Source organism: Canis aureus, chromosome 26 (genome assembly GCF_053574225.1).
Source record: "Canis aureus isolate CA01 chromosome 26, VMU_Caureus_v.1.0, whole genome shotgun sequence".
Classification (NCBI taxonomy): domain Eukaryota; kingdom Metazoa; phylum Chordata; class Mammalia; order Carnivora; family Canidae; genus Canis; species Canis aureus.
The window spans coordinates 7,343,185-7,363,083 of NC_135636.1; the positions used below are offsets into that span (position 1 = coordinate 7,343,185).

Sequence of the window (19,899 nt, forward strand, 5' to 3'; positions counted from 1 at the left end):
AATTAGCATTTAAATCAGTGGACTTTACGGGATCCCTGGGTGGCGCAGCGGTTTGGCGCCTGCCTTTGGCCCAGGGCGCGATCCTGGAGACTCCGGATCGAATCCCACATCGGGCTCCCGGTGCATGGAGCCTGCTTCTCCCTCTGCCTGTGTCTCTGCCTCTCTCTCTCTCTCTCTTTCTCTCTCTCTCTCTCTGACTATCATAAATAAATAAAAATTAAAAAAAATAAAAAATAAAAAAAATAAATCAGTGGACTTTGAGTACAGTCAAATACACTGAATAATGTGGGTGGGCCTCATCCAATCAGTTGAAGGCCTGAATAGAACAAAAGCTTTGTATCCCTTGCCAGCACAAGAAGAAATTCTCCAACAGAACATGAAAGACTCCTAACTCTGGGAAACAAACTAGGGGTGGTGGAAGGGGCAGTGGGCGGGGGGGGGGGGATGACTGGATGACAGGCACTGAGGTGGGCACTTGATAGGATGAGGACTGGGTGTTATTCTGTATGTTGGTAAATTGAACACCAATAAAAAATAAATTTATTTTTAAAAAATTCTCCAGGGGCACCTGGGTGGCTCAGTCAGTTTCAGGGCAATTTCAGTTCAGGTCATGTTCTCAGGGTTGTGAGATTGAGTTCCGCATCCAGCTCCATGCTCAGTGGGGAGTCTGCTTGAGAGTCTCTCTCACTCTCCTTCTGCCTCTCTCCAATGTGTTCTCCCTCTCTCTCTCTCTCTCTTCCTCCCTCCCTCTCCAAAATAAATCTTTAAAAAAGAAGAAGGAGGAGGAGGAGGAGGAGGAGGAGGAGGAATTCTCTACCGTAATGGTCTTCAGACTTGAACTGCAACATCAGCTCTTCCCTGGGTCTCCAGCTTGCCAGCTCACTCTGCACATTCTGGATCTGTAAATCTCTATAGTCACATGAGCTAATTTCTTAAAAGCAATTTCTTGTCTTGTTTTAATGCTGTGATACTTGAGTTGCACTGAGTATTTTGATAGATTTTGATCTGGAACACATTTGAACTTCCTGGCACTGTGGAATATGAGCTTTTATGTAGTTGGCAATGAGCCATTCATTATTGGTCAGAAATATACACAGAAGTCTTCCATAATAACTTAGATTACTAGAACCATGAATTCTGCAGGTTCTTGGGCTCCTTCAAGTCTCTCATGATTTTCAGGACGCCTGGATTGAGCATCTGCATTCAGCTCAGGGTGTGATCCCGGGGTTCCTGGATGGAATCCCACATCGGGCTCCCCACAGGGAAGCCTGCTTCTCCCTCTGCCTATGTCTCTGCCTCTCTCTGTGTCTCTCATGAATAAATAAATAAAATCTTTTTTTTTAAAGTTTCTCATTGGGCAGCCCCGGTGGCTCAGCGGTTTAGCACCGCCTTCAGCCCAGGGCCTGATTCTGGAGACCTGGGATCGAGTGCCACGTCGGGCTCCCTGAAGGGAGCCTGCTTCTCCATCTGCCTGTGTCGCTGCCTCTCTCTCTCTCTCCTCTCTGTGTATTCTCATGAATAAATAAATAAAATATTTTTTTAAAAGTTTCTCATCATATTCTATATCTGACTTTTCCCTCAGCACTTCCTAGTACACTGCTTGCCATGGACAATTTAGGTAACTCAAGCATTAAAAGAATGATTTAATTGATCATAACATATTAAAGTTCTTAATTCTGAGTCCATGACAGGGACTGAGAGAAAGGAAGCTCTTCTTTACAGAAAAATACCAACAAGCAATGGAATTCAGGCAATGGATGCTAAAACCCAATGGATGGAAATTATTGGGGAATACGCAGAATGCTTACACAGTGATGAAGAATACTGAAGCAATACCAAAGTATTGCTTACCCTGAAGATTACTTACTAATCATTTGCTAATTCACGTAGGACAGTCTGATGCTCACCACCTCAAACAAGCAATCAAATTTAACCTCACTAATAGAGGAATTAGCTTCTAATTGAGATGCAAGGTGACATGCCACTTATCCAGATTCTAGATCTAACATCCAGTTTATGGCTGTGTGGAGCACAGAGGAGCAAGGGAAATGACACCAGGAGGAAACAGTCTGGCCAATCCAGAATGGGGTGGTATTCTATAAACACTCTGTGTTCTTTAAAGGTTGATGGCAGAAGGGAGGGAGGGAGGGAGGGAGGGAGGGAAGGAAGGAGGGAGGGAAGAAAGGAAGGAAGGAAGGAAGGAAGGAAGGAAGGAAGGAAGGAAGGCAGGCAACAAGGACTGCTGTAAATTAAGAGCATAAGAACATGGGGGCACCTGGGTGGCTCAGCGATTGAGCATCCGCCTTTGGCTCAGGTTGTGATCCTGAGGTCCTAGGATGAGTCCCACATCCGGCTCCCTGCGGGAAGCCTACTTCTCCCTCTGCTTATGTCTCTGCCTCTTTCTGTGTCTTTCATGAATAAATACATAAAATCTTTTTTTTTTAAAGAGCATAATAACATTTAAAAAAACTTTAAAAAAATCAAATGCAGTAAGCAGCACATAAATGTTGAATAGGTCCTGGGTTGGGGCAAAATCAATTGGCTATTAAGATACATTTTGTTTTGGGTAAAATTTGAGAAATTTGAGTATGGAATGAATATCAGGTAAGTTATGGAACTTTTGCTCGTTTTCTAAAGTTTGAAAATGGTGTTGTAATTTTATTGAAGAATGTGTATTATTAGGAGACACGTGCTAAATACTCAGGTTTGAGGAAGTATGATGTCTAGAAACCTAACTCCAAATAGTTTAATGAAAAGAAAATGCCTTTACACAGAGTGATAAAGCATATGTGGCAAAATGTTAACAATTGTTGAATCCAGGTAGAGGGTGTACAAATGTTCACTCTACTACCTTATCAACAATTCCACTTGAAAATACTCAGGAGGGCAGCCCCAGTGGCGCAACGGTTTGGTGCCGCCTGCTGCCCGGGGTGTGATCCTGGAGACCCGGGATCAAGTCCCACATTGGGCTCCCTGCATGGAGCCTGCTTCTCCCTCAGCCTGTGTCTCTGCCTCTCTCTCTCTGTCAATAAATAAATAAAATCTTTAAAAAAAAATACTCAGGAAAGGGGGCAGGAAATGGAAAACAGGTTTCAGGATTACTTGTCTTACCCATCTCTTCCTGCCCCTCCTAGCTTCTAATCCAGCACCTTCTATGAAAAAAAAGAAGGGGGGGGGGAAGGGATGTATTCAATATTTTTAAAGCAGCTTTATTGAGATACTGAGACCTACCATATGATTTGCTCAATTTAATAGGTACAAGTCGATGATGGCTTTTAGTATATTCAGAGTCATGTGACCATCTCCCCACAGTCATTTTTAGAATGTTTTCATTACCCCATAAAGAAACTTCTCACCCCCTAGCTATCACCCTTCAGCCTCCCCAGGGTCCCCCACCCAAGGCAACTGCTAATCTAATTTTTATCTCTAGATACATCTGATTTTTACTTCTTAAAGATTTGACACATGTTGCCAAATTCCTTGGTTGCTGCCAATGCTTTAACAAAATGATCTGCGTCCTGCGCATTTGCTCACCCAAGTTCTCTGCAGGAGATAAGAGGATCTGGTATCATTCTCAACCTCTGGGGGTCCAAGAGCCTCATAAGACCAGGCCTTCTGCCTTCTGGCTCTGCTAAGGAATGCACTAGAGGAAAAGAAGTGGAGGAGGATCCCATGTCAGATGAGCTCGTTGACTCTTTCACTGGCCCCAGGCAGGTGGAAGGGGTATTGCCCCTCTGCAGAGTCTCCCCCACACCTCATTTGTATTCTAATGATATCTACAGATGCTCAGAGCTTCCTGACAGCACTACCACAGTCAGGCAGTCACTGACTTTCTTCTATCTTGTCTCGCACCTCCATGGAGACACCTGGCCACCATGCATGATGCCCAGGTGAAGGACAAGCAAGGCACCTGCCTTCCTTGATTGACTGGACTACATAGTGGCCCCAGGCAGCTGTAAGGAGCAAGGAATTCTCTCTGCAAGAACCATGGTAGAACTCTTCTTGAGACAATACAATTATATCCTAGCTCAATTCAAAAACTGTAAAGTTTTTGTTTGAGTTGATTTTTACTTGTAAGCCCCCAGAATTGCTCACTCCCAGAGGGGAACAACACAATCACCTTGCAGTGGATGATAACCTTTGGAGAACTTCATGGAACTTTTCCAGTGTGAAAAGTTCATGAGTTTTGAGTCCATGGATAGACCAGAAAGGTCTCTGAAGCAATACTAGTATAAAAGACTATGGAACTAAGAAAAGACACTGCCTGAAATCTGTTTAGGTCTGGAGAGGTTGAGGTGTATCAAGTTTAGCCCTGCGTGGTAAGCCCAATACAAGGACAAGTCAGTTGTATCTACAAGAGGACAAGTGAGTTGTATCTACACAGTTGTATTTCATTTAAATCTTGCTCCACACTGCATCTCATTTGTAATAGATTTTTATGATTATTTGCCTAGTTGATGCCTTGGTACATTTGCTGTTTTTAACTCGGGTTTCCTAAAAGGAGAATGATATGAAGACTGATTTGATGTAGTCTTTGCTCACATCTCTGTTTTCCGACACCGACCCTCTAAGCTCACAGTGTGCTTCTCTGTTCCCTGTGTAGCAGGTGTCATTGATATGGGCAGGGAAAACCCATGAGCCTCTCCCCAGGGCACTTCCTAGACAAAGAGAACCATTCCCACAAGGACTACAAACGTGAAGGTCTGCCTTCAAACACCCTTGTCCAATGTGGCACATGAAGCCATATTTTCACCCAAAGAAGCTATTCATCAGTGATCCTAGAGTTAACATTTTTAAGTTAGGTAAACCCCAAAACACACTCTAGATTTGGGGGTTTAACCATAATTAAAGACTTAAAGTCCCAGGGGGAAAAGAAAATATCTTTCCAAGATCATCCGCTCCCACAGGCTGGAGCATAGTCCCAGATTTCTCTGCAGTCACTAGAGATTTCTGGTAGCTCACTCAACAGCCCCGGAGAGCAGACCTGGAGAGGCACTGTTTGTGTTGGGCACTCAAGGTTAAGAGCTTCATTTTATAGCTCATTTTTGCACCTGTTGAATGGGTTCCTCCTCCCTACCCCATACCCATTTTCCCCCTTCTCTCCCACCCTCTTCCTACAGCATCATTTTTCCATCCTTAACTGCCACCTAAGGACAGTCATCCAGTGAACACAGACCCAGGGTAACTTGTAATAGTGAAGTCAAATGCTTATGTTTTTCCCTGCAGTAGGGCAACATTTTTCATCTCTTATTTTCCTTGGCCAGAAGGAAGATGTCATTCAGGGAACCCCAGGTGTTTTGAAGATGAAAAGGAAGGTAGGGGGCCTGGCTCAGTGCTTATTAACCACAGAGAGAATTTGGTTCACTTCAAGAAATAGTAAAATAATGGCACGGGTAAGACAATAATTCTTAATGAATTCGTGTGAGTAAAGTGTAAGGTGACCAGTCTGGTGACTCACGGTTCCGAGGCCTCCTTCTGGAGGAGACAAAACAAAACAATTGTTTTCTATTACTACACAGTATTTACCTCCCTCTCCTGAAGCACACAGGGCAGCTCCAATTTCATGTCCAATACCAGGATTGCCTCTGTCTGAGTGCCTTGGCTCCCATTTGATTTAAATAAGGTGGGTGACATCTGACACTGGAGTGCACAGTCAGGCTTGAGGGCTAATCTCAGGCGCTCCCTCAGCCCGAGGAACTGCTCCACTTCCAACTCTGCTCCCTTCAAAACCTCCCTCCCTCCGGAGCCAGGAGGCCCCCCACCCACCAATCCCACAGAGCTGGACATCTTCAGCTTTCGAATACCCCTTTTCCTGTTCAGACCAAGGTCCCACGCCTGTCAGCCGCCTGGAAAAATAAAACAGCCTCCCAGGCCCTGTGAGGGAGAGGTGGGGAAAGAAAACAGAAAAACTACAGAAATAAATCCCAGAGGCCGCCTTTAATCCTGGACAGGTGGCACCTTGGCACAAGTGCAGGGAAATCGCTTTCTTCCTAGGCGGCAAGGGAGCTGGACCCCTTTCCCAGACGGACCAACACCCCTCAATCTGGAGCTGGGAAGCGTCCCGGGGGTGGAGCCTGCAGCCTGGGGCGAGAGGTCTGTGACCTCCCGCGAAGTCGTGCTCTCGGCCTGGTGGCGTATCTAATGTAAACGCCGTTTCACACATAAACAACGTGCTACATCTGGCCCTTCGGTTTTATGGCGTCTTAGCGACCAAGCAATTTAGCGATGGCGACCTTGCTAACCGGCAGCCGGCTCGCCGGGGGCTGCAGGGTCCGAGGCACGGCGGGGACTGAAGAGGGGCTAGAGGGAGCAGAGACCCGAGACCCGGGGCCCCCAGCTCCAGCTCCCAAGGGCGCCGAGGAGAGGGCACTACCTGCCGTGGGGGGGGGGGGCAGCCCCCCCGGCGGCCCTGTGGCAGCTGAGAGAGCCATCGAAGCCCGAGTGTGTTTGCGCTCATACCCAATTTATTACCGCGGAACATATGGCCAATATTTTGACTCACGTCAGTCGGGCAAGGAAAACAAACAGAGCGCGCACGGCGCGGGGGAGCGGCCCCCTCCGCTGAGGCTGCGCGGCCGCCGTGGGGCCCGGAGCCGGGAGGGTGGGGCCGCGGGCCGGGAGCCGCGGGCCGGGAGCCGGGAGCCGGGAGCCGCGGGCCGGGGCGGGAGGGGGAGCGCTCGCCGGCCCGCCGCGCCGCGCCATACCGAGCACCCGCCGCTCCGCCGCGGAGAAAGAGCGAGCGGGGACCAGCGCGCTCGCCGAGCCCCGGCCCCAGGGCGCTGCCGCGCTCCAGGTAAGCCTCCCGCCCGCGCGGGGCCGGCGTGCCGGGGGCGCGGGAAGGCGGCCGAGCCCGCGAGCCGCGGTGGGGCCGGCGGCGCCCCTCGCCATCAGGCGCGCGCCTCCGTGGCCGCCGGGAACCGGAACGCGCTCCGGGCAGCGTCCCCGCGGCGGGCCGGAGGAGGGGGTCCCGGGGCACCGCGGGCCCTTCCAAACTGCGCGGGGCTTTGCGGCCGGAGAGCGCCCTCTGGAGCGCCCCTCCCTCTCGCGGCGCGGGACTCCACTGGGTCCCCCGGCCCGGGGGTCCGGAAGCAGCAGGTGGGCAAGTGCGGGGCGTCTCAGGTCCTCCTCCGACTCCGCTAGTCCCGGGGGCGGGGGCACTCGGAGGGGCCGGCCCCGCCCGTCGCGCCCGCGGACGGGAAAAGTTTACCCGCCGCCTGGGCCAGGTGCTCCCGCCGCCGCGCGCTCTTCCCCGCGGGGCCGCGGAAACGGGGCTGCCCCGGGGGGCTGGGCAGGTGCGCGGCTCCGAGGAGGGGAGGAGGAGGGGCGCGGGGCTGCTCCCCGCCCGGGCCGGGAGGGCGCGCGGTGGGGGAGGGGCGCCTGGCGGGGCGGGGGTCCGGGTAGGTGGAGGGCTAGATAAAGACGCGCCTTGAAACGCGGCGGGGCTGTCGCCGCGGCGCCGGGGAGCGGGAGGAGGAGCGGGCGCGCCGGGCGCCTCGCCAGCCCCCTCCCCACTGCCGGGTGCCGGATGCTCCGGGGCTGCCGTGGCCGCTGTGAGGGAGGGCGCGCCTCCGCACCCACCTCCGCCCGGTGAGTCCCCCCCGTGCGCCGTGGGTGCTCGAGACTGGGGGTTGAGTCCGAGCCAGAAGTCCCGAAGGCAATTTGGAGGTGGCGCCAAGTGGAGGAAAAGGTCCTCCTTCCGCGGAACCCGGCCTCGAGGTGGAGGGGCTGCGAGCAGGAGGGTAAGTGGCGGGAGTCGCAGGCAGGAAGGCCCAGGGCTGGGGGCCTGAGCAGCGGTCGGGGGTCGCCGGGGAAGCGGCCAAAGCTTGGACTTTGAGGGGGAGAGTGTCGCCCGGGCCTCTCCGGGCACCAGACAGTTCTCACTTGCGTCAGTAGAGATCGCCAGAGGATCAGAAATGAGCCTCGGTGGGGTCCGCTGAGGTCTTGGTATCCCAGGGGCTCCCCCTCTGCCCATCCCCTTCCCCCAACCACACACGCACACCGCAAGGAGCAAAGGGCCCTTGGGCGCACCTCTCGCGCCTTCTTCACGCCCGTGGCGCTGGGGGTGGAGAGGGGCGTCGCGTCTGGAGGAGGGTCGCGGACCTCTGGTGCTCAGATTGGAGACCTGAGAGGGAGACCCCCAGGACCCGCTCCCTCCAGTGCCCCGGGGCCCTCGCAGGTTGGTGCCTGATCCCGCCCGGCCGCAGCTGGTCCCCGCGCAGGCCGAGAGCGCGCTTCCCCGCGCGGGCGAGGACTACCTTTCACATCGGCCGCCTGAGCAGCGTTAGGTGCTGAATACTAACCGGTTAGGAGAGGCCGCTTGGCGTTCGAAGTCTTGTGGGAATGATTTTGTCACGTGCTAAGAAGTAAATTCAGATAAGAACGAGCTTTCAGCGCCGTATTTCCTTGAGAAACCCAAATCTCCTGCATTGCAATGGCCCTTATCGGGGAAAGGTCGGGCTTGGCTGGACGAACGTTCCTAAAGGCAACACTGACGCCGCGTAATCTCATTGTAACATATTTAATCATCAGAGCAGCGCGAACGAATAAAGCAAAGGGGTTCGCCCCGGGGTGTCGTAGCGTTTGGTTCCCCAATAAACCAGTGACAATGGATTGGCTGGGACAGGCTCATTTGGCCCAAGGGGGGCTTAGAGCCGCGTTTTTAAAGAAAATATTGGAAGGAGGCCGGTTCCATTTTGTAGCGTGCCCCGAGCCACATTTCGTGTTCAATTTAACATCCATGAAAGTTAAACGGCTTTTCTCGCCTTTTATTTTATTGGATGCATTTCCAAAGATCTCATTAAAGTGCATTTATCAAAGTCCTAACATATGTCTGCAGGGCCTCACGCCCACACAATGAGGCTGATTAATAGGAAGAGAAATCCTAATTTCTATTACAATTTATGTCCTCAGGAGATAGCTGCCTTTCTTTTCTTTTCTTTTCTTTTCTTTTCTTTTCTTTTCTTTTCTTTTCTTTTCTTTCTCTCTCTCTCTCTCTCTTTCTTTCTTTCTTTTCTTTAGGCAGATAATTGGGAAAGTGTTGTATATTTCACCTTCAAAAAAAGAATATGGGAAGGTAGTTCAGGAGATGCCTGCTAGCTGCACCCACAATTAATTGCAAGAGAATTCCAGACTCCAGGTGCCCAGATGGGGTCTTCTCTCCCTGGTTTCTCAGAGTGGCTACTGAGAGGGGGGAAGGGCTTTTCTCCAGACACAGAATCTGAGCTCCTTCTCTGGGCCTGGGAAACTTACCTGCCCAACACCTTCTTGGTGACTGGGGAGGATTGTCCTTCTGCGAAGCACCCACTTATTCTTCCCCTTCTGGGTCAATTTTAAGGGTTAACACAATATTAACCCAAGGAAAAAACTCACCGTATGCTTGAGCCCCCAAATGGACTGAGATTTTCTTTGCGTTCCCACTAGCCCCCACTTTCTGATCCATCTAGTCCAATGGCTGTGGTTCTCTCGTGCCAGAAATTTGCCCCTGTCGTGGCCTGGCCTCAGAAAGTTGCACACCGACAGGGCTTTAGGCCTCTCCAACACAGGCTGCATGGACTCACCTTCCTTCTCCCGGGAGCAGAAGGCAATGCCAGTTGGGTTTGGACCCACCGGAGACAAGCCTCACTTTCAGTTTTCTGGTTAGTAAAGGTCCCCACTTGGAGTGGTACCCTGGCCACACTCCTCTCTCTACTTCTTTCATCCGGACGCCATCGCTCACACCCGCTTCCTGCAGCCCCGTCCCCCCCCCACCTCCCCCCTCCTCAGCTGATACGGAAGCCGCCATCGGGCTGTTTTGGAGGTATGCATCTTCAAGGTGAACGGCTTTATCCCTTTATCAGGGACCAGATTGGGCGACATTTTCCTTCCCCATTGATTTCGAGTGCAAGCCGCGCTCCGAGTCTCCAACCCACTATAAAATAAACCTTCCCCCTCCGACAAAACCTTTGTGTCCGCGCAGCTAATCCTCTCCGGAGCAGGAAGGTGCAACGCGCTTTGTTTCAGGAGTGAATGAAGACAAGCGCTTGCACCTTGGCGCTAACCAGACAATAAATTAATCCACTTGAAGGTTGTTATCCGAGATGGGATGTGTGGAGGACTGAGAGCTCAGCCACATACTGTATCAGGGAAGGAGTTTCTTTTCAACCTCTTTTCATTCCAAAAAAAGAGGAAAAAAGAAGAAAAGGAATAGACTCAAATCAGTGTTTCCAAATAAAGGGGAAAGACCTTGTATTTTTAATGATTGGAGGTGCTTCTGTGGGTGGGAAGGGCGAGGGGTGCCACCTAGGGCTGCAGCCGCTTTGGGCTTTTCAAGGCCGCTCTTCTTGGGAGCTGGCCTGCAAGGTGCTCCCCCAGGACTTTTTCTGCCCTCAACTCCCCTGGAGGGTGCAGCTAAGCAGCAAGCTTTCACCAGCCCACAGGGGAAGGGTGTGAGCCGAGTCCCCTCCTGGGAGCCCTCCCAGGAGGCCCTCCAGCCCCAAGCGGCGCAGAGAGGTGTGGGGAGGGGCCGCATGCCACCCCAGCACGCCCACCTCAGCCTCCCCGCTCACCAAGCCAAGCCCCCGGGCACGCGGGGTGCCCAGGCCTCGCCTCACTTTCCAAAAGTACCTTCCTTTCTTTCCTTCTTTGCTGCTGTGTAGACCTCACCCCTCCCCCAACAGGGGGCGTAGAGCTGCGGTGTGGGGAAAATTGAGGAGCTGGGAGAAGCAAGGAGCGTCAGGGCTCCCCAGGCCACAGAGCTCAGAAAAGGCGCTCGTGTTTGAGCTACCTGGGAAAGTAAACAGGTAAACACTGGGCCGACTTGGAGGGCCACTTGTCCTGGAGTGGGGCCACTTAGCCTGTGTACATTCACCTCCCCTCCTGGGCCTCCGGCGATTGTTCAGCTCCCCCGCCGCCCTCTCCAGTCGCCTGCCGCTTCAATCCCTCCGGAACCCAGAGCGGCAGAGATGAGCTCAGCCGCCTGAGAAGCCTCCCACAGGAGGTTCCCTCTCGCCTCTCTTCCTCCTCCCCTCGGGGCCTGCAAGTCCCTTTGCACCCATACTAAACACGGGAAGAAGGAATACAGAGGTGTATTGGAGGTGTATAGGGCACCTGGCATCGAAACGCTGAGAATACAACCCAGGGGCAGGGAACCTCTAGCTGCTCCGGTGACCGTGGCAGGGGAGGCTATGTGGTGTTGCCCACCAAAGACAGCCAGACTTGTCCCGGGCCTAGAGCAGCAGCCATCAAACTTCCAGCACCCACCTCAACTTCCTGCCCAAGTTTGCAGCCACAGAAGGCCAGTGGCAGAACACTCATGGGAACAGAACACTCTGCTCTGCCCGCAGAGCTTAATGCCCCAACCCATACATGATGGAACCAGGACAGTCTTCTCCTGGCTGCTAGATGGAACCTGGAGAGAATTTACTAAAGAGTCCCAGGCTGAGGGACACTAGAGCACATCCAGGCAGAGCTGAAACAAGTGCACGGCCGGCGACACTGATTGTTTAGAACCGACAGGGTGGGGATGGCGGGGACCCGAATAAAGGACTCTAGACGTGGGGCAGGGGTGGGAAGCTTCATCCTCAGCTTTCTGGGCAAGGGGGATCTCTCCACACAGGCCCCGGCTGGAAAAGGCTGGTGGGTGCTGCTCCCAGAGAGGCCTCTTGAGTCCTCACAATGCAATCACCTTTTAATTTGTGGGGGAAGGTGCTTTTGGTGCCCAGCCCCTGGGCTCTTCCCGGCTACAAGAAATCAGGAAGAACTTGGAGCGTGCTTTGGCACAGGACTTGCCCCTGGCCGCCAGCTGGTCCCGCACCGGCCTCCCAGCGGCCGCCGGCCACTCCTGGGGGACTTGCGTTTTATGATCTTCCTCTAACAAGCAGAGTTTCTCCCCTTCAATTATGAGCCTCCCAGCGGTCTCCCTGCGCCTTTTCAATTGCAAATGTCAGCGCTTTGGAAGCAGAGGCAGGAACCACACGGGCGACGAAGAGATGGGGAAAATGGACTCGCGAGGTCCCAGGAGAGAGACGCTGGGCGCAGACCCTGTTGGCTGGAGGCGAGTCCGAGGCTCCGGAGACCAAGGGAAAGAAGGAAAAACGCGACCCACACTGGGGAGAAGCTGGAAGAGGGAGCTGGTAGCCAGGCATTGGCCTGAACAGGCAGGCAGTGTGGCCCCACAGGTGCTCGTGGAAGGTCTCAAGGTAGTTGAGATAAAGGATAGACATGGTGGAGAACTGCTCTGGGAATTGAGCTGGGGGGAGGGGGGGCTCTTTCTTCAGGTGCCATGGTCAGCTCCCCATCTCCGTGATGAATTCCCAGGAGCTTGGATTCCTGTAGGAAAATAGTTGTCTCACAAGCGCTCTGCCCTCCTTGGAGGCTCCCAGGGAGAAGGGAGGGGCCCAGAGTCACCGGGGCTGCTGATTAGATCTGGGGAGACAGGCCCTCAATGTTGGGGGAAGGAAGGGAGATGTTGTGAATGGAGCTAGGTGGCTCCAAAGTGAGGAAATGAGCAAACCCTGAGAACACATCTGGAGGTGATTCCCCCCAACTCATGGCTATAAAGATATGCAAAAAGAGACACTTCCTGCCAAAAGACAATTTTTTCACCCAACCCAAGAACTGACCTGTTCCACCCAGACTCATTTCTGACTTGTCCCCATTCCTGCGACATGTTCTGGTCCTCAAGACACCCCCGCACCCCGCGCCGCCCCCCCCCCCCCCCCCCCCCCCCCCCCCCGGCCAAAACCTTGGGAGAGAGGAATAGGGGACAGACCAGAGTAAGGAGTTTTCTGCTAGGCTTGGGTTGAGAAACTTTTTCTTGTTAGTTATTTATTTAGCAGTAGACTAACAATAGTTGGGGTGGGCCCAGCCCCCCCCCTCCTGGAGAACCAACTTCCCTCCGACAGGATGGAGCAGAGAGCTCCCACGTGAAAGAGGGGGAGGGGGAGCAATGGGGGGAGAGGCTGAGAAAGACAGAGACTGGAGAGAGAGAAGAAAGCACGAAAAGTAATGGGTTCGAGGAACACGATTCAAACCAGTTTCTAATTCTTGCAGGGGGAAAAAAGAGGAAGGAGGGGGAGAAAGGAGAAAAGAAGAAGTAGGAGGAGAAAGAGAGGAATAGGGAACGTCGACATGAAGGGGTTTCCTTAATATTGTGGACGGATTCAGAAATGAATGAAGAGATAGTCCATTGAAAAGGGTTGAACGCCATGACAACTAGGAACAGCCTTAGATTTATTCCAAACAGTTAGGACACGTTGAAAGAGAGCGTCAATCATGTATTATTTCGCCACTGAAATAAATGCAAAAACCGAGCCGGGACAAAGGCTTCCAACGGGAGCGGGACATTTGTCTACATTTCGCCCATTGTCCGCAGCTTAGCAATCGGTTTGTATTTGTGTTTGCCCGGGTCCGACCACCCAGGACGCGCCAACGAGGGGCTCGCTCTAACCTGGGCCATTGTCACCCACGTCACATACTGGGGGCGAGGCAGCCAGGGCTGCAGAAAGCCGCCGAGCGGCTCGGGGAGAGGCGCCCTCGCCGGGCGCTGGCAACCCGGGGGCGACAGGAGCGCGGCTGCGGCCGCAGCTGCTCGGGGAGAGGACGGGGCACCCGCGCGCTCCGCTCCGCCGGCGAGGGGCGGCCCTGGCTGGGGGCAGAGGGGAAGGCGAGACCCCGATCCGCGCGCGCGGCCTCTTTTGCCCCTCCCTGCTACCCCCAACCCCAGCAAAGCACCTTCCTGACGCTTTTCTGGGACGGCTGGGAGCATCAGGTAGCAAACCTTACCCTCTCCCTCCCCTCCCTCCTCCCCCCCCCCCCAACACGCTGGGAAGAGGGGTAGGAAGTACAGCTTGCACTACTCCTCCCCAGCGCCTGAGAGAAGGTGCTGTCCCAGGAAAGTTCAGTTTCCAGGCTGGCGAGAGGTTGGGAACTTCACACAAACCTAAGGCAAGCTGGGAGCCTGGAGCAAGGGCTCCGATCGCGCCCCTGGGGCAACCAAACGGAGACGAAATTTAAGGACTTGCTTGGGAGAAAAAATCACTGCACCACCCGCCTCTCCTGCGACCCCCTTCCCTGCGGCTTTCGGGGTCCTCACCGGGGCTGGATGCAGCACGCCTGTCCCCCCACTCCTCTCCTCCCTTCCTCCCCCCTCCTCCTCCCCACCGCTGGCGGAGGCTGCAGAGGGAGGAGGCCGGTGAGGGAGGCATAATAGGGGGCAGGAAGGGCGCGGGGCCGTCTGCCCTTCCTTCCACCCGGAGGACGCGGCCCGCGGAGCCCGTAGGCGGTGCGGCCGCGGACGCAACCCGGCCCCAGTTCGAGTTCCCCACCTCCCACCCTGCCCCTCCCTGGGCCGCCCGCAAAGTGGCGAGAGAACTGCGCAGTGCTTCCCGGCCGGCCGAGGAATGGAAGGAGGTTAGGGAGAGAGAGGCGGAGGGAAGGAAATAAGTCTTTAGCAAATAAAGGGTGGCTGGAGGGGGGTGGGGTCGCTTGGTGGTGGCTCCGGCCGGCCCTGAGCCGATCTCCCTCCTGGGTTTCGGGCTCTTTTGGCGTTAACTAGAATCAATTACTTGCCTTGTCATTTCTAGTACTCATCCTTAAGCCTCAACCAAAATATTGACCTAGGAGGCTTACAGAAGTTGGGCTCTTGCCATTTGAACCGGATCTTGTTTAGGGAACCACCAGCGATGAGGAGAAGAGATTTCCGAGGCTCAGCCTTCGCCCCCTCCCCCTTTTCCAAAGGCGCCACAAATCGCCAATTTTCCGGCTTGCTGGGGGCGGGCGCACGAGGGCGGGGAGGTAGGCACCGGTGGACGCGGAGGATTTTTTTTTTTTTTTTTGCTCCTGTTGGTTTCTGTTTTGTTTTCTCTCCTCCTCCCCCGCTTTTTTAAAGATGCAATTTGTTAAAACGATCTTTTCAAGTGTGTGGACTCGCGAGCGACGCGGTGGTCCTTTGTATGTAAATAGTGGGTAAAAAAGGCTCGCCCCGTCTTTGCAATTAATTGACACGTTACACCTCTCATCTTGCTCTAGAGGGCTGTTGGCTAGGAGCGCCGAGCTCCCCAAAACCCACAATTTCACATCTGCAAATACTGTCTTCATCCACTTGACTTCCAAGACCCGCCCACACGTGTCCAACCTTTGCGTTTTAATGTCTCTCCCCCTTTTTTCCACCCTTCCCTCGCTCCCTCTCTCGCTCCCCCTCCCTCCCTCTCTTTTTCCCTCCCTCTCTTTCTCCCCCTCTTCTCCCCCCTCTCCCCAGGTTCGTGAGTGGAGCCCAGCCTTATATGGACTGATCGCTCGGGCAATGGCCCATTTTTTCCTCGCCACCAGCCGCCACCGCGCGCCGAGCGGCCGCCGGAGCCCGAGCTGACGCCTCCCTGGCACCCCTCCTGGAGTTACAAACTAGGGCCCGGCCCGCGGCGCTTGGCGCAGGCCGCCCGCTCCTGCGTCGGTTCCCGCGTGGTTTCAGAGAGGACACAGGCACTGCTTTGGGGCTTTTCCCCCCCTCCCCTTCCTTAGAGTTTCTCTTTTTTAAAATAATAATTATCTCAATAATTAAAGCCCACCCCCCTCCTCCCCTCCCCCATCCCTCCCCCCCATACCCCCTCCCCGCCCCAACTGGGGAGCGCCGCGAATTGACCAAGTGAAGCTACAACTTTGCGGCATAAATTGCGGGGTCCCGAGCCATGTCGCTGACCAACACAAAGACGGGGTTTTCGGTCAAGGACATCTTGGACCTGCCGGACACCAACGACGAGGAAGGCTCGGTGGCTGAAGGGCCGGAGGAGGAGAGCGAGGGCCCCGAGCCCGCCAAGAGGGCCGGGCCGCTGGGGCAGGGCGCCCTGGACGCGGTGCAGAGCCTGCCCCTGAAGAACCCCTTCTACGACAGCAGCGACAACCCATATACGCGCTGGCTGGCCAGCACCGAGGGCCTCCAGTACTCCCGTAAGTAGCGAAACTTGGCCGCCGCGGCCGCGGCCCGGGCTGGACTGTGGGGGGGGAAGGGGAAGGGGCCCTGTAAACTCGGTCCCTCGCCCGGCTCCTCCGGAAAGATTTCTAACACTTGTTAATGATGCCCTAACGATGTCCTCCTCAAAACCCCGAGTACCGAGTACCGGAAAAAGACGTGGTCTCGGATATTTTTTCAAAGCAAGAAATTAGGGAAAAGAGGGGGAGGGGATACCTCCCAAGGGCTGCTTACAGATGTCAACCCAGGACTGATGGCTCCGGTGGAGCCCCCCCACGCCCCCACCCCGACAGCGAGGAGGGACTGGCCTGGAGCACTGGAGCGAGCCATCAAGCCTCGGGGTACGGGGAGAGGATGGGGGAGGCTCCGGGTAGCCCGGGTATAAATAGCTCACCCTGCCCCCTGCACGATCATAGAGGACGCTTTGTGCGGGGCGGAGGGTGTCGAGAAAGTCCGAAAGCAAAAACGAAAGCCCCCAAAAAACCTGCCTTAAATGGCCAAGCCGATCAATGCTGGGATTGTGGGGTTTTTCTTTTAAAAATCTGTCCACGTCCATCCGGAGAGGAAACTGCTTAAGGGGGCCAGAGCCCTTAACCCGCGAAGATCTTCTCCGCGCGCCACTCGCCCCAAATACGCACCCACACTGTGCGAACCCCTAGGAACGCGAGCCCGGAGCCCCCATTCCTGTCACTTCTCCTCTTTCCCGGGGCGGGGGGGAACCAACGGTTTTGTTGCGCATGGAGCAGGGCGGGGGTCAAGACGGAGGCAGTGGGGCCGGGCTGCGGGGCGCGGAGGGCCGAGGGCACACGGAGGGTCCTGGGCGCGCAGGGTCGGGCCCTGCGAGCGCGCGGCCTCCAGGCCCCTGACGTGCTTCTCTCTCCCCCAGTGCACGGGCTGGCGGCCGGCGCGGCGCCCCAGGACTCAAGCTCCAAGTCCCCGGAGCCCTCGGCCGACGAGTCACCGGACAATGACAAGGAGACCCCGGGCGGCGGGGGGGACGCGGGCAAGAAGCGGAAGCGGCGGGTGCTCTTCTCCAAGGCACAGACCTACGAGCTGGAGCGGCGCTTCCGGCAGCAGCGGTACCTGTCGGCGCCCGAGCGCGAGCACCTGGCCAGCCTCATCCGCCTCACGCCCACGCAGGTCAAGATCTGGTTCCAGAACCACCGCTACAAGATGAAGCGCGCCCGGGCCGAGAAAGGTATGGAGGTGACGCCCCTACCCTCGCCGCGCCGGGTGGCCGTGCCCGTTTTGGTCAGGGACGGCAAACCGTGCCATGCGCTCAAAGCCCAGGACCTGGCAGCCGCCACCTTCCAGGCGGGCATCCCCTTTTCGGCCTACAGCGCGCAGTCTCTGCAGCACATGCAGTACAACGCCCAGTACAGCTCGGCCAGCACCCCCCAGTACCCGACAGCACACCCCCTGGTCCAGGCCCAGCAGTGGACTTGGTGAGCGCCGCCCCTCCGAGACTCGCGGCCCTAGGCCCAGGCCCCACCCCGGCGGCGGCGGCGGACTCGGTCCTTTCGGTGGCTATTATTATTATTATTATAATTATTATTACGGAGTCGAGTTGACTCTTGGCTCCTTTGGGGAGGCGCCGGGAGGTTGCCTGCGCCTCCCTGGAAGGGCAGATTCCACCCACCCAGCTCTGCCCCTTTCCTCTCTCCTTTTGAACCTTTGGAGAGGGCTGAACTATAAGCCGTGTTTACAGAATGTTTGCCTCTGGGGGGGTGGGGGGGGGGACACCAAACCGTCCCCGCCTTAACGTCCTCGCTTGAGACCGAGAAAAAGACCAACACACACACCCCGCCCCGCTTTTGTGAATTTTGTAAAATATGTTTGTGTGATAGCGATATTGTCAGCCGTCTTCTTCTAAAGCAAGTGGAGAACACTTTAAAATTATAGAGAATTTTTCTCCTTTTTTTTTATAAGAAAATGCTAAATATTTATGGCCATGTAAACGTTCTGACAACTGGTGACAGATTTCGCTCTTCGTTGTAAATATCGGTGGTGATTGTTGCCAAAATGATCTTCAGTATGGGCCTGTACCCCCTGGGCCCGACTCCTTTCTTTGTGGTTTGTTTGCGTTTGTTTATGTTTGGTTACCCCCTGCTTTCTTTTCCTTTTATATTTTGTTCAGTGCAAACATTTCTCAAATATGAAAAAGGAAAAAATGTGTAGGCGAGAAGCCCCCTGCCCCATCTCCGGGTCCTGAGCCCGGGGACTTGGAGCTCAGCGGTTCCGTGCGGGTCCCCAAGAGCGCCGGACGCTGAAAGCTTTCGATTTTTTAAATAAGAATTTTAATAAAAATCCTGTGTTTAAAAAAACCAAGCCCGGCCCTCCCGTTTGTCTTACTTTGTCGCCTTGCGCCGGGCCCGAGGCCTGGGGCATGGACCCCAGCCAGGCCGCTTGCAGCGCTCTCCCCGCGCTTCCCTTCGGGGCCGGGGCCCAGGGGCGCCCGGGGCGCAGGCGAGGCTCCCTCACCCGAGCGGCGGGCCACGCCCCGCGCCTCCGATCCCCAGCCCTGGAGGGAGCGCTCGGCCTCGGGCCTCGGGGCTGTCGACCCGAAGCCCGAGGTCGCCCGCCCTCTGCCGGGTCTCCCTCCTGGCCTCGCGCGCTGTCCGAAGCAGGGGCGGCGGCGTCCTGGCTCCGGGAGGACAAGTGACTTCGGAAAACACCGAGGCGAAGGGAGCAAGCCCCCCTCGCTCGCCCAAACCTACGAGTGGCTCCTTCAGCCTGAGAAGCTGTTGAAGCCACTACACTCGATGACTTTCACTTTGTTGCATTTGATTTACCTCGCGCGAGGAAGGGGGGTGGGGACGCTGAGGTTGAGGCTGGTCGGCGTTTTCTCTACTCCCCACCCCCCTTTCAAAATCCGCCGACTGCAGGCGGCCGGCGAGACCGCTCCGAGACCAGGGCGCCCAGCGGAGCGGGGAGGCGGGTTTTGGGGTGCTCGAGCCTTAGCAATGAGGTGGAACGCCGGGACCGGCGCGCAGGGGAGGGGGGGAGGGAGGGAGGGAGGGGGGCTGCTCCAGCCTCCTCTAGGCTCCTGGGCCCGGGAGAGCCAACGAGCGAGAGTCAGTGGCAGTCTCCACAAACGCGACCTCTCGCCTCCTTTCCGCCCCCATTCTTTCTGGATTTGCAGCCCCCAAACCCCAGGCTGATCCCAGGCCTCCGCCCCTCCTAGCATTTGGCTGAGCGCGGCCGTCCAAGCCAGCCCTTCGGCGTGAAACTGAGCGAACTGCTTGCTAGAAAGTAAGGGTTTGGAGGTGGGGTGATGCGCCCCGACCTGCCCGGCTGTGGTGAAGGGAGAGCGCCTCGAGCAAACAGCGCCCGGTGCGCCCGGGGGAGGGCGCATCGGCCCGTCCCTAATAGAGAATAGGTCCCACCACCCACCCCCCACCCCCCCTCGTCGCAGAGAGATCTCCTTGGCGGATGCTGGCTCACACTTGCCCACGCAAGGGAGCATCTCGGGGGGCCATGCTTGCGCTTGTCTCCTCCATTTCGCAGATTTCCGAAAATACCCAGGTCCCTGTAGCTCAGAGCCCAGCGGGCGCTGAGATGCCTCGGGATTGAAAGTCGGCCCCCTTCAGAAATTGTGTCTCTCGCTTTCTCTTGAGCTCCACCTTCATGGCTGGGGAGGGGAGGGGGGGCGGGGGGCGAGGAGGCCGAGGGGGGCGGGGGGCGAGGAGGCCGAGCAAAGGCAGCAGTCCCAGCTGACTTTCTCACTCCCTCTGGTTCATGATCAGATTTAATTCAATATCTAAAGTAAACATGATTATCCGTGTGACCAAATCTGCGCGTCAATAGCACTCAGCGCAACACGCCCTGGGACGTGATTACACGTTATTTCTGCGATGCGCACCGGCCCCTAGATAATTCAGGGCGCCGGAGTCTTTCTAATAGCCTCCTAAATGTCCTTCCCCATCTCCAGTTTCATCAGGGTTCACCCAGGTTTC

At 55.7% G+C, this 19,899-nt stretch overlaps 1 protein-coding gene across 3 annotated transcripts; it reads left to right on the forward strand.

The window, feature by feature from the left end:
- Nucleotides 1-15,566: 15,566 nt before the first annotated feature.
- On the forward strand, nt 15,567-18,271 carry NKX2-2 (NK2 homeobox 2). Of its 3 annotated transcripts, none has more exons than XM_077871970.1 (2): nt 15,567-15,921; nt 16,830-18,271. In XM_077871970.1, the coding sequence occupies exons 1-2, from the start codon at nt 15,663-15,665 to the stop codon at nt 17,390-17,392; spliced, it is 822 nt and encodes a 273-aa protein (XP_077728096.1). In that variant the 5' UTR covers nt 15,567-15,662; the 3' UTR covers nt 17,393-18,271. The 3 variants fall into 3 exon arrangements, with proteins under 3 accessions (XP_077728096.1, XP_077728098.1, XP_077728097.1); XM_077871972.1 differs by lacking the exon at nt 15,567-15,921 and adding an exon at nt 16,005-16,284; XM_077871971.1 differs by lacking the exon at nt 15,567-15,921 and adding an exon at nt 16,328-16,588.
- Nucleotides 18,272-19,899: the final 1,628 nt, after the last annotated feature.

What these genes read in the sequence shown, in the direction of transcription:
- NKX2-2 (XM_077871970.1), top strand. Translation starts at nt 15,663, where the DNA reads ATGTCGCTGACCAACACAAAGACGGGGTTTTCGGTCAAGGACATCTTG. An exon ending in CGAGGGCCTCCAGTACTCCC is followed by an intron (nt 15,922 to 16,829) that starts GTAAGTAGCGAA and finishes TCTCTCCCCCAG; the next exon opens with TGCACGGGCTGGCGGCCGGC.